General features: G+C 47.1%; 1 protein-coding gene across 1 annotated transcript in view; it reads right to left on the bottom strand.

The window, feature by feature from the left end:
- The window catches only part of SNX25 (sorting nexin 25), a 98781-nt gene that overhangs the window by 10759 nt on the left and 70981 nt on the right, over positions 1-17041 (bottom strand). Inside the window, exons 9-14 of the mRNA XM_066235142.1 lie at positions 16261-16533; positions 12453-12617; positions 10992-11123; positions 8391-8531; positions 6468-6581; positions 1610-1774 (exon numbers count right to left, since the gene is read on the bottom strand). Coding sequence (XP_066091239.1) covers positions 1610-1774; positions 6468-6581; positions 8391-8531; positions 10992-11123; positions 12453-12617; positions 16261-16533 — 990 coding nt within the window. The remainder of the gene's footprint in view (positions 1-1609; positions 1775-6467; positions 6582-8390; positions 8532-10991; positions 11124-12452; positions 12618-16260; positions 16534-17041) is intronic.

Genomic DNA, 17041 nt, shown 5'->3' with positions numbered 1-17041 from the left:
GACACTACCAGTAAGGCTTGAGGGTGGGGGGGGGGGGGGGGGGAATGCTCAGAGGGAGGCGGGCTTACAGAGACCAGAACGCTGGTGTGATGTGCTCTGTGCTGTGCACGGACCCCCCTACTCCCCCCCCCCCCCGCCCCAGCTCAGAATGCAGTACCAGCTGCTCCTTTTCACCACCAGCTTCTTCTGTTCAAACTCATTAAGGGGCATTTGGCAATGAATGAAGGAGATGCCATTTTGGAGACGGTCTTGTGCAATTTGCTGGAGAGCCAAACAAGGGGTGTCAGTAGCCTGAATGTGAATTAGGATCTCACTCTGGAGGGAACCCTGAAGTCCTGAATATAAGATTGCAAATGTCTGCAGGCTCTATTTACCCATACACATCCCTTCCCCCACATACCACTGCTAGATTTGATAGGGTGAACTCAAGAGTTACAATTTTAGCTTGAGTAATGGTGGCTTTTTGGTTATGGTCAGTGGGCTTAACACTTCATGCAAGTAACAGCTCGTGGGAAGGAGTGTGGAGCCTCCGTGTCCTCTCCAGAGTCCCACCTGTTCATCAGCCTGGTGCTCTCCAGACCCCATGCTTTAGGGTTTTTACAGAGACTTTATTACCTAAGCACTGTGGACAAAACAAGGGCCACATACGAAACCTGACAAGCTCAGGGGAGGCCCACCTGGTGGACCTTACAGACCCAAAGACCAAAGGATCTACACAGGTGGTCTGCATGGACCTAAAAGCCAGTCACGGTTGGCAGCCATGTCCTCGCCTGAAGTTTCTTTGACAAGGTTAATCAGTAACTTTGAAATTGTCTGTTGTCTTTGTACATCTAAGATAATGTATCTTTGAAATGTCAAAGTCATCTTCTTCCCAGACCCTTCTAGGCACAGCCACTGGCCCCGGGGCACACTGTTATCTTGTTCCCGAGTACCATCTCTCTGTGCTGTAATGTTAACGATCCTGGACCCACCAGTGTGTAAGCATGTCGCTCCACGTTACTGTTGATCCTGTCTCTGAGTCCAGCTTTGCTCTCTCCGCCTCCCTAACCACCATGCTGCTCACGGAAGCCTCCTGACTTTTCCTCCTGATTCTAATGAATAAAATAAGCTGCCCAACTGACATTCTCCCGAGAAGTTTCTCAATCCTTTGGGATTTTGCTTCCCAGCAACTGTCTTCAGTTCGGCTCAAATAAACTTTTATAAGACTTAAAAAAGTACAAAATAGAGAATTCACTTCTCAACCTGCAGGACCTGCCCCTCCTACTCTTTGCCTAATCGCTCATCAGCCCCCTGCAGAAAGAACCACCTCCTACACTGCCTTCCAAAGTCCTTCTTACTGTCCGCAAATACAGGCCCCTCCCCCTCAATATAAGGAACGCCTGCCCCCACCCCGGGACGGGCTAGCCCACTTACCTACACTTTCCCAATCCTTCCCTTCCTCCAAGGGGCTTGCAGGGGAGCACAAGTAGGTATCCAAGATATGACAGCGGTAACAACTGAAATGGATGTCTGCCTTTCTCAATTAGTAGCATGCTTTCAACAAATATGTAACTTCAAACTGCCTCCAACAAGACATCTGCTAAACACACACAACCTTTAGACTGCTCACCTCCTGATGGGAGAAGAAGTCACGAGGAAGTCTTTCCAAAAATGAGGACAGTGAGAAAGTGGGTTTTTTCCCCTGCACGTCAATAACCTTGAGGTAGTCAGGAGAAGGGCTCAAAAAGGCATAAAGGGCTTCACTCTGACACAGCCGTTCATCGGACAGCAGGCTCTGTGGGAGAAAGGGACCCGTTACTCCTCTGCGGGACCTGTCCACGCGGCGGAAGCCACAAGCACAAGCGATGAAGGTGACTTATTTTCATCATAATTCTAAACCTAAAACCGCTTCTCTTCCCCTGGAATAAAATATATTAGAGCAGTTCTCGATGATGGCAACCGGGGGCTGGAGCACCCCAATCATTCTGCTTCAGGAGACGCTGTGCAGACAACAGAGTCTGCTCTAGTCTGCACTGCTCAGCGCAACAAAAAATTCTTACTCTGTGCACAATTTACAGACCCGGGCCCACGGCCTTGGAAATTCCCACTCGTCTGTGTCTAACAACTCGCATATCTGCACAGTGCACAGGGATCCCGCGCCAGCGCCCCTCTATATAGCTAGTGCAGGCTCCTAGCCGCAGCTGAGACAGGCGCGCTGAGTGGTCACGTGGGGCGGCACCTGCCCGGCAGGTGTTTTGTCTCCGCGGCATCTTCCAAGCAGTGCTTAGTCACATAATTACATAACTGTTTCTATTGGCCCTTAAACTGGACACTTCCTAAGCTTCTTTATGTACTTATCTGGCCTTAGGAGAGAGGGAGAACATAAATCCAGTTCTTGTCCGAGCAAGTGCTACTGATAGGCGAGAGAGTAAAATTAACAGTGGGCCCATAGGAAGGTTTAGATGTCTAGTATGAAAAGACACAGAGTTTAGGAACAAAGCCCTGGGAAATGCTGCAAGCCCCTTGGGGGAGACAGAACACTAGGGAGCACACGGTGCTACTGCTGACAGGAACTGGGGAGGCAGGAGAGGTTAAGTTCTAGTCCCAGAGGAGTTGGCCCATGATGCTCACATTTTATCTGTTCAGAGGAGGGCTGACAGCGGACAAACCCTATGACCCTCCCTGGAATGAGCCCCTCTGAGAGTGTCCAGTGCTGCCACCTCCGGGGGCTGGGGGCAGGGCCCCAGGGGCAACACCAGCACTCCAGGGGGTGCCAGCTTCATGATTCCTTCAGGAGACTGGCCCCGGATGGCAGGGTCCGCCTCAGATGGAGGGCGAGAGGTTAGGGGCAGTGGGCAGAGGTTAGGGGCAGTGGGCAGTTGGTGTCACTCTGCCTCCCCTGAGCACAATCTGTAGATGGCTTTTATCCCTTTTCAGAGTACTAAATGTCTGGTTCTGTGTGACGCTGCGTTAGGAGCATGAGATGTTCTCCCCTAGTGTGACTTCCTTTAGCTAATCTACACTCGAACGTTTTTATAAAACAGTAGGAAACAATAACTAATGGGAAGTCTCAAACTTAATACAATCGGTGTAAATAAAGACATCATTAAGGGTTAATGGTAAGTTTTTGGCCTAAATTATATTCTATTATGAAATAACCAAATGAAAGATATATGAAAAGTTAGAAATGTTCTCAAAGACTATGTCTGTGGGGCAACATATACCGTGTTCCCCCATGTATAAGACGTGCCATTTTGGAAAAATGTGGGTCTAATAACTGGGTGTGTCTTATACAGTGGTTGTAGGTTTTGTACTTGCGTTTCCCGCTTTTTTGCGCTTGTTTTGTGCTCACTGTTGAAGACAGTGATTTGTCATCAGACACAGATGAAGACAAGCTAATGGATGGGAGTTTTGACAGGGATGAGGAGTTGTATGAATTTTATGATGGATAAAACTTGAGTTCAATAACTTTATGTAATACATTTTTTTCAAGTTTTGGGCCCCGAAATTACGATGTGTCTTATACATGGGGCGTCTTATACACGGAGAAACAGGGAAACTGGGATTTTGTGGTGTTGAAGCTGTAGGAGAATGGACTCCTATCCCAACCCTTCCCCCACACACATGGAGCCTGAAGACAACGATGGAAGACGGCTGACTGTTAAGGGGAGGATGAGGCATCGTAGAGAACAGCCCAGGCATGCTGGGCAGTGGGGTGCAGCAGGGTGCAGCGGGGTGCAGCGCTGCATGGGGGGATGACTGGAGGGAGCGGGTGCGTGAGGAGGGGAGATGGCTACACAGATTCTGATGAACGGAGGAAGGGATAAGTGATGGCATGGCCAAGAACCATTAGCTAGACTATTGATCATCTGCATTATTAGTAGGCCTCACATCTACACGTTCACAAAAACACCCAGTCAGTGGGATCCTTTTTTCTGGCAGGTGCTGTGGATCTGACCACAGCTGCTTTTCAACTGATGAGCATCTGGCTCTCCCCACTCACCGTCTGCTGTGTAACCTATCTACATATGCTGACTCGTTAGATAGCACTCTCAAGTAAAGTCTGAGGAAACAAAAATAATTTAAAGCATTGTCTCTGGATTTACTATTGATTAGAAGACAAAGGACAGCTGGGCCTCCTGTTTCCTCTGATGTAACTGCCCATCTCCCTGCCCTCACCCCTGCCCCCGCCAGGCTGGGTGCTGTGCACAAGAACACTCACTAACCCAGCTCCCTCCCCCCATAATCCAACCAGGGCACCTATGAGTCCTCCCTACACCTCCAGGGCACCTCCCAAAGTGCAGGAAGGAGCGCAGTCTCCACAGCGGAAGGGCTGGGAAGACCCCACAGACACACTGAGACCCCCAGCTGCAGAGGCTGGAGGAAACCCCAGACCCTGCACAGCGGGGAACTTCAGAAGCTTGGACGGTGAGTAACAAGTACCTGTTTCACAAACAGGATCTTTAATTCATCCGAATGACTCAATCAGGTGCTATGCTTGAGTGGGTTTAATATTCCCTAGAACAGGCATCGGCATACTGTTTCAAATTCTCTTCTGCGAGAGCATTTAACATTAATGCTTCTCTACCTCAGTCCTACAGTAATTAAACTTGGAAAGTTTCTCAGAAGTGCAACTTTCTTTCCGGAGGGAAACACACACACACAGATGTATATATATTTTAGAAAGAAAAACGAAGAGATATAAATATATGAGAGAAAAACAGAGACTAACAGTTCCAAGGCAACTCGGGCTTAAACGTATTAAAATGTAAATACTGAACATATTTTTGGCGCAATGATTATATTTTAATACAGCCTTTAGCAAGAATGTGGCAGCACGCATTATCAGGACTCAGGACTTCCAGTGACTCCTGTACAGGGCAAGTGTTCTGGAAGGCAAGTTCCAGCCCCGCCCCCGAGAGCCACTGCGGTTCTGGGGTGTGGGGTCCCTGGGGTGTGGGGTCCGGGGTCCGAGCACTGCCCCCACACACTAGCCACACTCAGGGCCCTGGGGTGTGGGGTCCGGGGTCCGAGCACCGCCCCCACACACTAGCCACACTCAGGGCCCTGGGGTGTGGGGTCCGGGGTCCGAGCACCGCCCCACACACTAGCCACACAGGACCCTGGGGTGAGGGTTCCGAGCACCACCCCCACACTAGCCACACAGAGGGCCCTGGGGTCTGGGGTCCGAGCACCTCCCCCAAACTAGCCACACAGAGGGCCCGGCTAAGGGAAACCCAGAGTGGCTGTGATGGGGACAGCACAGCTCTGTCCGGCCTTATTCTCTACAAACACACTAAAGGAAACAGCGTTTAGAGGAAATTAGGAGAATATGTTGCCAAAGGTGGGGGGGGGTGTACGAGGTGAGGGAACCAAGTAGAGATTGGCAGTCACAGAACAGTCATGAGGACGTAATGGACAGCACAGGGAATATAGTCACTAACGCTGTGTATGGATGGATGGTGCAGGGTGAGCACTGAAAATACTGAGGGGAGCGCTTTGGAAGATGTAGGACTGGCTAACCACTGTACTGCACACCCAAAACCAACACAAAATTAATACTGAAAGTAAACTGTAATTTGAAAAATATAATTTTATTTATTTATTTATTTTTTTTGGTATTTTTCTGAAGCTGGAAATGGGGAGAGACAGTCAGACAGACTCCCGCATGCGCACGACCGGGATCCACCCGGCACGCCCACCAGGGGCGATGCTCTGCCCACCAGGGGGCGATGCTCTGCCCCTCTGGGGCGTCGCTCTGTTGCGACCAGAGCCACTCTAGCACCTGGGGCAGAGGCCAAGGAGCCATCCCCAGCGCCCGGGCCATCTTTGCTCCAATGGAGCCTCGGCTGCAGGAGGGGAAGAGAGAGACAGAGAGGAAGGAGAGGGGGAGGGGTGGAGAAGCAGATGGGCGCCTCTCCTGTGTGCCCTGGCTGGGAATCGAACCCAGGACTTCTGCACACCAGGCCGATGCTCTACCACTGAGCCAACCGGCCAGGGCGAAAAATATAATTTTAAAAATTTAAGAAAATAAGTCTGTACACATGAAAACTAATGATCTACACTAAAACAGCACTATCAGTGAATCTCATAAACGTGCTATTGAGTGGAAAAGGTCAGCCACTGTATGATTTATTTACATAGAATTCAGAACCAGCTGAAAGGGTCTGCATAGCTGGAAGTGGGCCGTGGGTCCCCGTGGTGGAGGTGCAGCGACCAGAAGCTGGGGGGACGGGCAACCCCCTGCTTCTTGGACTGGGCGCTAGTTCCAAGGGCGTGTTCAGTTTGTGAAAGCAGACAAAGGCGTACACAAGAGATCTGCATTTTCTGTGTGCATCGTACACTTTAAATCCAAAATAAAAATTACTCTGAGGGTCTAGCATGGCCTGTGAGAACAGGAAGCAAACGAGCAAGCTCTTAGGATGATGACATTTTACCCGAAAATAACTGATTTTTCTTCTCATAGCCAAAACTTTTCAGTTGCTTACCTGTAAAAATTTATTTAATTGGTTCTTTGACTTTTCCATAAACTTCTGATCTATGGATTTGAAAGGCAGCTTGCTGAGAGAAGGCAACTGGACTTTTTTTAAAGAAGGGAAACACTGTGGGAGGAAAGTTCAATGTTAGTGTGTTGAAATTACATTTTAATCTTAAAAAAAGAGATTGAGAATTACAATTAGAACAAAGCAAACATGTTCCTCCTATACCCATTGTTCTGAAATTTAAGACCTTAAAAACCTACCTGCTCTAATCATCAGGCTCACAGAATTGAGAGGAATGGGACGTTTGATGAAAAAGCTAGAGCTCGTCCCCAGACCGGCGACCCCGAGCTGCGCTGACACGCGGACTGGAGGGCACATGCAGGCGCACAGCCCGCGGCGTGGGCGCCGCTCACGGGATTATGTGCCCGTCTGCAACAGCACTGGGAAACATTGCCAAAGTCCACAGAAGAGCACATGGAAAGCAAGACTAACTTGGGTTGAAGCTCTCTGATTGCCTTCCATGGCAAACTGCAGAGATAAACCCATTAATAACAATAGTATATGGTAATAAATAACAACAAGACTTCCCTTTGAGGATTAAACCCTGCATGGTGCCTGACCCTGTGCTGGACGCGCGGTGTGGACAACAGCCCTGAGTTGGGGAGTAAGATGGTTCCTATTTCAGGATCGAGATTAAAACTGAGCTTCCCATACTGCAAAGCGGCCACAGCCCATTTGAGAAATGCTGTACTAGGGCATTCTGTCTCGGCCACTATCCTTTTAAAAGCAGCTGGAAAAGTAATAGCATTCAGAAGTTAGTTATTTAAAGGATTTTTAAAAGTCACCCTAGCAGAACAGACATATTTCATTTGCAAAAGGGAGCTCTGAGAGGTGACCACAGGGATTAAACAGTATGAGTTCGTGCTGAGCAAGAGACAAAACGGACCTAGGGGAAGCGGAAGTGAGTGAAGAGCTTTTTAATTGCTGGGCTCAAGGGCAATTACCCCCTGGAGGAGGGTTACCGAAGACGGAATTTCTGAGACAAGTGCAAGAATAAGGCTACCCAGATTCTAAGCCTGGTTTGGTCACTATAAGTCAGCTAAACTCTCTGGATCAGTCTCCCCCATCTATCAAAGAGAATATCTGGCCTAGACTGGAGGTTTTCAAACACTTTTAACCAACCCACAGCAGGAAATACATGCTGAGTTGCAACCACAAGGCACTGCACATGTCTGTATGAATAATCCACACACATATACCACTGGAACAAAGCTGCACGAGAAAATACTCGCTACTTCTTCTATTATAATAACACGATGATGTTCATTATGTGCCACACTCTTCTAAATGCTTTGTATTCATTTAGCCCCTAATTCTCACAAGTCTGAGCGAGTGAGGGAGGTGCTACTGATATGTGGATTTCCTTGATGAGGAAGAAGAGGCACAGGAGGCAGAGTGCCGAGTCCCAGGCCACAGAGGAGTGTGCGGCCACGCTGGGAGCCCAGGTGGCAGCCCAGCTCCAGCCACTGCTTCCAGCCGTGACCCCTGACTCCCAGTGCTGTGTGATGAACCCAACAGTCTACTCTCGTCCTGTTGCTGCCACCAGAGCTGACTTCACTCTCACTAATGGGTCACAACTGGCAGCTTCGAAACCACTCAGTGAACCCAGCCTTCTTCCAGCCGGGGGTTCTCCAGGGCCTCAGTCCCAATGGAGATCAGACAACTCCCTTCCTGAAGAATCAAGATGAGGATAGATAGTTGGATCTATGACTGAGTTTCTAAACATTAGGCTGAAAATGCCACTTGGCCAGTATGAACAGCAAATGAGAAAACAGTAATTGTTTATCTTATGGGAAAAAGTTAAAAATGAGCTCTTGCACCTCTTCTGGCTCAGAACTTCTGAATCTTGTGTTCCAGGAGTATCCGTACCTCACTGAGTTTCCGGTGTAAATTCTGAAACTCACTGAGCCTTCTGGGGACTGTCCAGTTCTTGGTTTCAACTCCTCCAACGTCTTGTAAGCTCACCATGACAAAGTAACAGGGCATCTGCTCACCGTTCTCTTCTGTAACCTTGGAAAACAAAACCAACACCACCACCACAAGCACGGTAAGCCAATGCGGTCCAAAGTTTTTACTCGTCCCCTGGGGCTCCCCTCTCCGGTGTATACGTGTTGCATAATCCCTGGGACAGTGAATATGATGGGTTCTATTCCGGTAATTAGGATGTCATATGGCCCAGTTGACCTCAGAACAGGGCAAAGACCTGTGTGGAGTACCCAATCACATGATCCCCTTAAAAGCAGAGGATTTCTCAGGCCAGTCGCAGAAAAGGAAGTCATGGAGGCTGGAGACACAAGAAGGATCCAGAGTGTTGTTGCTGGCTTGACGGAGGGAGGGGCACCAGGACGGGGTCTGGGAGCGCTTCCAGCACCTGAGAAAACCCCCAGCTGACAGCCAGACACAGAGACTTCAGTCCCAAACCTCAGGGAACTGAATTCTGCCAACAACCTGAATGAACTTGGAAGTGAATTTTTCCCCAGAGTCTCTTGACAAGAACTCAGTCTGGCCAACATCTTGATTTCAGCTTTGTGACACAATGAACAGAGAACCCAGTCATTTCATACTGGACTATGGGCCTACAGAATTGTGAGCTAATAAATGGCTGTTGTTTTAGGCTATGAAGATTGTGGTAATTCAGTATACAGCCAAAGAAAACTAATATGGCAGACTTAACATCCTATGCTTCCTTGAAAAATCAAATTGACAGCAAGGAAGCAGGTGTGAGATACACCAACACCTCTCTCAGAGGAAAAGGAGGGTTTCCCCGGTTTAATTTCAATAGTCACCAATCCACGAGTTCCATGAACTTAAGCTTGAGTGAGTACAACAAATCCAACTAGCAAAAAGAGCCAATAAGAAAGGCAAAGGACAGAGATACGAGACCTCCTGAGCCCACACTGAGCCCTGCGAGGAGCACCTCGTCCCTGGGTAGGAGTGGGGGATGTGGGGGCACAGACAGGGTCACCGGCAGTCCTGAGTCCTGGCTTCACATCTGGGAGCAGGTGACCCAGAATCAGAGCTCAGGAGAATCTGCGGCGTGTAAGCTCATCTGCACATTCCCACGTGGGGCTGCTGGGTGCCCTCTGGCAGCGAGGCCAGCCCTGTGTGTCTATTCCATTATCTTCCCAGGGACCACGGTGCCACAGCAAGCTCCTGAGTCACAGCTGACTGCCAGGGCCAAGTGCCTGGGGGGGTTTCTGCTCCTTCCCTGTCTGTCTCCCACAGCATCCGCCTTGGGAAGATGATCTTAATAAACTGTGAAATGTTGACTCTACGGCAAAACTGAGGAGGGGACAGAATGTGTGTTCTTTCTCCCCCACAGGCCTCCTCTACTATCTCTAGACACTGCACACCTGGGGTCACTCCCTTCATAGGCCTCCCCCCAATGTTAACTCCCTCTGCAACATCAAGGTTGAGCGCAACCTTCCCTTCCTTGATCGAGTGCCCCATCTCCTCTCAAAAAAAGCGTATTACCCTGTAGGTTACTGTAATAGGAGTGCCAACAGGTACCAGTGATATACCAAGGGCATGTGGTTGAGTTCTCGTGTAATGTGTGCACTTGCAGGGCGGCTCTCGGAGAACATGCCCCATTTTGCTCTAATCTAGAGAATAAGATTGGGAATTTTAAGCCCTCCCCCCAGTAGGAACCCAGCCACTGGGCTGATGGGAAAAGCAGGATGAACAAGGATAAACCGGGCAGATAGGCCCTTGCACACCTAAAGAGCTGAGTATTTAACAAGCCATTTGAAACAATGGGGCAAAACATTAACCCTATCTTACTCAGGATCTTGTCATCTGTGTGCTCTATGGTGGACCTGACCTTCAGCTCTGGCTTCTAGGTGACAGGAAGGCAGACAGAAGGAAGAAGTTGTCAACATTAACAGTGCAAAAATGCCTGTAAGCATCGTTTCTTTAAATGAAATTAGCTTTACAGACAAATGAAAAGGGATACAGTATATTCTAAAAAATATTATTCCATCTCACCAGAGAAGAGCAAAATATTTTCTAATTCAAAAGAAAAAATATTTAATATTAAAGATTTTAGAGCTACTGGCATTTTTTGAGCAATTGAAGTCAGCAGGATGGAACTATCAGAAACACTTAAAGTTTAGATTTCTTTATTTCCAAAGTTCAAAAATAGTGCTTTCCATTTTACTTCAACCTTCAATGGAAAAATAAAATGGCAATTTAAAGACATCGATTATTCCTAGCTGATGTTCTTTATAATTCCAGGAACCAAGGACCATTCTGTCTGCAGTGGAATTAGAGTGGATCTCTACCAGGCCACCAACACAGCTCCCAGTCACGGGAGAGCAGAGTGAGAATATGGGAGAAGGAAGGTCGTTGGACAAGTGCAGTCTAGAAGAAAAAATACATTTTCTATCCTCAGCCTTCATTCTCCAGAATAATATCTTGGCTCCTGAAGTTAAACTTTGAAAATGAAGTGGGAGGAGAAGCAATCAGACCCACCTCGCCACTGGTAATAGAGGCTTTCCACATGCCCAGGTTCTCACACCACCAGTCTGTCCTGGCCAAGTGCAGCTGGAGGTCCGTGCGCTCTTTCTCGGTCAGAACGATCTCCTCCTTCAACTTGGACACGATCTGCCACAGGGAGACAGCCCGGGGGTTAGGGACCCGTTTCAAATGCTGTGCAATTCAGCAAGCAGCAGGGTCCAAAATCAACACACAAAAATCATTGTATTTCTATACATTAGCAATAGACAATCCAGAAGAGAAAATTAAGAAAACAATTCCCTTTATAAGAGCAAAAATAATAAAATAAGTAGGATGACTTAAGCAAGAAGGTAAAAGACTTCTACAATAAAAACTCCAGGATGTGCATGAAAGAAATTTAAAAATATAGAAATAAATGGAAAGATATCCCATGCTCTTGGATTAACAGACTAAATATAGCTAAAATGCCAATGTTACCCACGCTACCTACAGATTCAACTCAATCCCAGTCTAAATCTCAACGATTTTTTTTTCATGAACAGAAAGGTCAATCCTATAATTCATATGGAATCTCAAGGGAGACTGAACAGCCAAATCAATATGGGGAAAAAAGAACAAGACTGGAAAACTCATACTTCTTCATTTCAGTAACTGCTACCATACTGCACTAATTCAAACAGTACGGTACTGGCACACAGACAGACATATCGACCAAGGCAAGGGTAGAAAGCCAAGAAGAGCCCTGGCCGGTTGGCTCAGCGGTAGAGCGTCGGCCTAGCGTGTGGAGGACCCGGGTTCGATTTCCGGCCAGGGCACACAGGAGAAGCGTCCATTTGCTTCTCCACCCCTCCGCCGCGCTTTCCTCTCTGTCTCTCTCTTCCCCTCCCGCAGCCAAGGCTCCATTGGAGCAAAAATGGCCCGGGCGCTGGGGATGGCTCTGTGGCCTCTGCCCCAGGCGCTAGAGTGGCTCTGGTCGCAACATGGCGACGCCCAGGATGGGCAGAGCATCGCCCCCTGGTGGGCAGAGCGTGGCCCCTGGTGGGCGTGCCGGGTGGATCCCGGTTGGGCGCATGCGGGAGTCTGTCTGACTGTCTCTCCCTGTTTCCAGCTTCAGAAAAATGAAAAAAGAAGAAAAAAAAAAAAAAAAAAAAAAAAGAAAGCCAAGAAGTAACCCTTCACCAATAGGTCAAATGACTTTTGACAAGGGTGCCAAGACCATTCAATGGGAAAAGGCAAATTTTCCCAACAAATGGCGCTGAGAAAACAGGATATCACATGTAAAACAACCAAGTTAGACCCTTACCTAACATTTTTAACAAGTACTTTTCTAATTCTTACTAGAAGCACAAAAACAAAACAAACAGTAAATTATTTCTAAAGAATCTGTGACACTTCCCAACATAAACTGAAAACTACTATTTATCAAATTTAAAAAGTGGAAACTTTCAAAGACAACCTTGAAAGCAAAAGAGTTACCTTCTTGTCAGGTTTTGGTGCATTTTGAATAGAATTTAGAGCTTGCCTTTTATATTCAAGTTTCTCATTTAGTTCCCGTAGTTTGTTTACAGCAAAGTTGGCCTGCTCATTCATCTGGCTGGTGCCTTCATCCGCGGCTTCCTCAGTGGCCTCCCCTCCCGGGTCCTGAGGAAAGAAGTCCCATGACCACTGCACTTACAAAGATGGACTGTTACGTATATAGTTGTGACCTATTCTACGGGCACTATGTCATTAAAGTGCACTGTCCAAAGTACGAGGTTGCACTAAGGGAAGAATCTATAGTAGAAGGTCTAGAAGCAGGCTGCTTGTTGAACAAATGAGTTTGTAAAATTTGTATTTTTTGAGTTTGCTCACTTTTATTGTTAAAAAATGGCACTGGGCAGCCAAGTGTGTGCTTGCCCTCAGAGCAGGGCAGTTAATTGCAAACTGCCGGTTGCATTCCTGCTGGGGAGGGGCCATTGTTTTGCTAACGTTTGCTGGAGGAGGGGTCTGTGTGCCCAGGCAGTTTTGCAGGGAGAGCGGAGAATGCAGAGTGCTGAAGAAGAAGCCAGTTTTGCAGAGAGAGAGAGAGGTGTGCAGATGGGGAACCGGAGGTGTGGGGCTTTGGAAGCCCGACTGAGGCTGGTGGGGGTCTTTGATTCTAGGAGGAACCGGAGAAGACTCTCCTGGTTGTGGAGCCAGAGAACGCGTCAGGGCTTTGTGAGCTCTGAGTGAAGAGGGAAGTATTTTCCCGGCCTGTATTCTCCTCGGCCAATGAGAACCCGCATGGCCATGATGGAGGCAACCGCAAGCCCTACACTGCTCTTTCTCAGTAAAGTGAAAAATTCCAGTATTTAGAACTAAAGTAACTGGTATTCAGGATTGCAGTGGAAGGGGGTGGGGAAGAGAAAGAAATATTTAATAGTCTAGAAAAAGGAGAAAAACTCCATACCATTATTTCCCAAACGGTACACCTGGGGGCTGTCTGTGCACGGAACTAGGGAAGGAAACAGCTACTTTCTAACACAACACAATCTTTTTTTAAAAAATTTTTCTATTGATGAGAGAGAGAAGAGAAGAGAAGAGAAGCAGCAGTGGGAAAGGGGGAGAGGTGGAGGGAGGGAGGGAGAGAGGCATCAAGCCGCTGTTCCACTTAGTTGCTGTTTGGTAGTGCACTCATTGGCTGCCTCTTGTCTGCACCCTGACCAGAGATCAGGACCGCAGCCTCGGCACCCCAGGACGACACTCTGCCCACTGAGCTCCCAGGCCGGGGCCTCAGCCTGACCTTTGACAAAGACACTGAGATTGCACTTCGTTTTGGTGTCCTAAGAATATTATAAAAAACTCATGCAAATCTCTTTCAAGTAAAATTTCTGACTTCCTACTAGTGAGAGTCCTTTCTATGTACACTTGGTTCGGTCCTTCTGTTGAAGCACTATTTTATAAATCATTAGGTAGACTATTTTACTAGTAAAATGGTTAGCATTTGAAAGCAACTTGAAGTTCACAAAGAACCAGGTAACTTGGAAAAATCTGGATAGATTGTCAAAGGGCATATTAATTAGATTCATGAGTAGCAACAACAGCAGGGCACTGGAAAAAACTCCTTAACTTCTTCTAGAGTTTTTCTTTTAACTTTTATTAATTGTAACAAACAGTAAATTGAACTCTTTTCAAAGCAACACAAGATATTATAATCACAGAAAATCAAGCTGTTTTCATTTTTGTGGTTCTTTCTAGTCCTTGCCCACAAGTACCCCTAGCATGACCTATTATACACCTGTATACGCCCAAGCGGGTATTCTGCTTTTTACACATAACATACAATATAGCATATTTTCAGGGTATTATTGTTTTCAAAATTATAATTTTATGTCTACACAGTACTATGTAAATTGATCATTTAACCGAGGCAGGCACCTACCGCTGCTCCTGCCTTTTTGCTATCCCAGATGTACTAAAGTAAACACTGTGCATAAACTTTTTTCTACATTTTAGCTATTTTCTAGGATAAATTTCGACAAGTGGGATTATTGGATCAAAAGATTATTAATACATAAGACCCTTCTTTGAATCCCAGGTGAAGTTGGACATTTTTCATGTTTGTTTACTCTTACTTTTCATATCAAGTGTCAGTTCAAGTCCTTATTCAATTTATCTGTTGGGTATTGGTGTTTTTTATGAACTTGAGTAACTTCTTCAAAGCAGTTGCATAGTAACCCTTTTAACTTTTAGATAGAGAGAGAACACAGGTAAAACAAACTGGCCAGTCTTAAAAAGAAAGTGCAGCCAGACCAGGCGGTGGCGCAGTGGATAGAGCGTTGCATTGGGATGCCGAGGACCCAGGTTCGAGACCCCAAGGTCGCCAGCTTGAGCACAGGCTCATCTGGTTTGAGCAAAATAAAAAAAATAAAAAAAAATGCTCACCAGCTTAGACCCAAGGTCGCTGGCTCGAGCAAGGGGTTACTCGGTCTGCTGAAGGCCCGAGGTCAAGGCACATATGAGAAAGTAATCAATGAACAACTAAGGTGTCGCAACGAAAAACTGATGATTGATGCTTCTCATCTCTCTCCGTTCCTGTCTGTCCCTATCTATCCCTCTCTCTGACTCTCTCTCTCTGTCCCTGTAAAGAAAAAAAAATAAAAGAATATTTTTTTAAAGCCTGAATGAATGACTTTAACAACAGTTAAGCAACACCGGATTCTAAACCACCCAGAGAGCACTTGACCCTCAGGCTTGAGATGCAGTGAACTAGGCAGAAAGAACCCAAGATATGTGATTACCTTTCTATGTAGGATGAGTTTTAAATGCTTTATTTTTAAACCTTCCTTCACAAATCTTTAAACTCATGTAAGTCATTAACGTAAATGAGAGCTGGCAACTGGGCTAACCAAAATCATGGAAAAAGTGGAAGAAAATTAGACGTAAGGTATGGCTAAGCAAGGTCCTCTCAAAATATCTTAATTTCATCTGTTTTCTTTTTAATTTAGTGACAGGAGGGGAGGCAGAGACAGACTCCTGCATGCACCCCAACAGGATTTCATCCAGCAAGCCCACTAGGGGGTGATGCTCTGCCCATCTGGGACCCTTGTTCTGTTGCTATGGGAATCATTTTATAGCAGCTGAGGTGGAGGCCATGGAGCCATCATCATCAGTGCCTTGGGCCAACTCACTCTAATCGAGCCATGGCTGCAGGAGGAAAGAAGAGAGAGAAGAAGAGATAGAGATATAGAGAGAGAAGTGAGAGGGGGAGGGGTAGAGAAACTGATGGGCACCTCTCTTGTGTGCCCTGGCCAGGAATCGAACCTGCAACATCCACACGTCAGGCTGATGCTCTACCACTGAGCCAACCGGCCAGGGCCTCATCTAATGTTTTCAACTCCAAAATATTTCCAACGACTCCTCCCACATTCTCTTCCTGCCCTCATTTCCCCCCATCCTCTGTCTACTCTCAGGCTGGACGATACAGTTCTCCTGGTTCTCTAACCTGGTCCAGGCCACAAACAGCCCACCTTGCAGGCTTCCTGCCCGCACTTTCAGGGATCAAACTCAGGGTGTGTCTCAGGCACACAAAAGGCAGGGGGCTCTCTAACTCAGGGCTGGGAAATGGCAGCCAGTGTGTGAGAGGACAAAGAAAGATGTGGGTAAGGCCGGAGCAACCATGAAATTCAACTCCAAGTTCTACTGAAAGTCCTGTGTGCTAAAAGACAAAGGTGCGCCCCAAATCCGGCTTATACAATATGAGCTCGCCTAATCATATTCCAAGCTTATGCACCAGAGAGGAAGCAGAAAGCTGACTATGACTCACCACTTCGTCCTTGTTAGAAATCAACTGTGAAGCATGTTTCTCTTCCTCTTTTATCATCAGCTTCTCATACAGGTCGCTGACAAGAAATGACGGGTAGTACCTGTCCTTTAGGATCTCATACACATCGCCCTGGATTCTGCAGAACACTTCAATACCTTTATTTCCTACAAGACACTGCTGGATCTCTTTGTAAAGTGCTTTTTCCACAGATATTTCTTTGCTCTCCACAAAGAAATTCTGGTAAATTTCACCAACTAATTGTGGGATTTCATTCTGAAATGACAGGAAGATATTAAAAGAAGTAAGAAATAGCATCTGTGAGGGTTACTTTCCTCTGCTTTGTCTGTCTTTGGCTGCCGGAAGGCAGACGCTGAGACCGCACACGGGGGCGCCAGCAGGGGCTGTGGCGTTGTGTGCGCGTCCCTCCGGAACCAAGGGAGGACGTCAGACACTAAGAAGACAACTGCTCCTGACGACAAACACTTCCCGAGGAGCGTCTGACAACCACTGGGATTCAGTTCTAGCAACATTCGTGGAAAGACCAAATGAGTCATCTACCATGCTCAATGCTCTTTTGTGCTTATTTTAATAAGCCCATGAAATATATGTCTTATGTAATTCATATTAAGTTTTTTGGTTTTTTTTTTTACTTTTTATTTTTCTGAAGTTAGAAATGGTGAGGCAGTCAGACAGACTCCCGCATGCGCCTGACCGGGATCCACCCGGCACGCCCACCAGGGGGCGATGCTCTGCCCCATCTGGGGTGTTGCTCTGTTGCAAC

Source organism: Saccopteryx bilineata, chromosome 6, assembly GCF_036850765.1.
Source record: "Saccopteryx bilineata isolate mSacBil1 chromosome 6, mSacBil1_pri_phased_curated, whole genome shotgun sequence".
NCBI lineage: Eukaryota > Metazoa > Chordata > Mammalia > Chiroptera > Emballonuridae > Saccopteryx > Saccopteryx bilineata.
The sequence above is the reverse complement of the archived record's forward strand: the minus strand, read 5'-3'. Positions and strand labels throughout refer to the sequence as shown.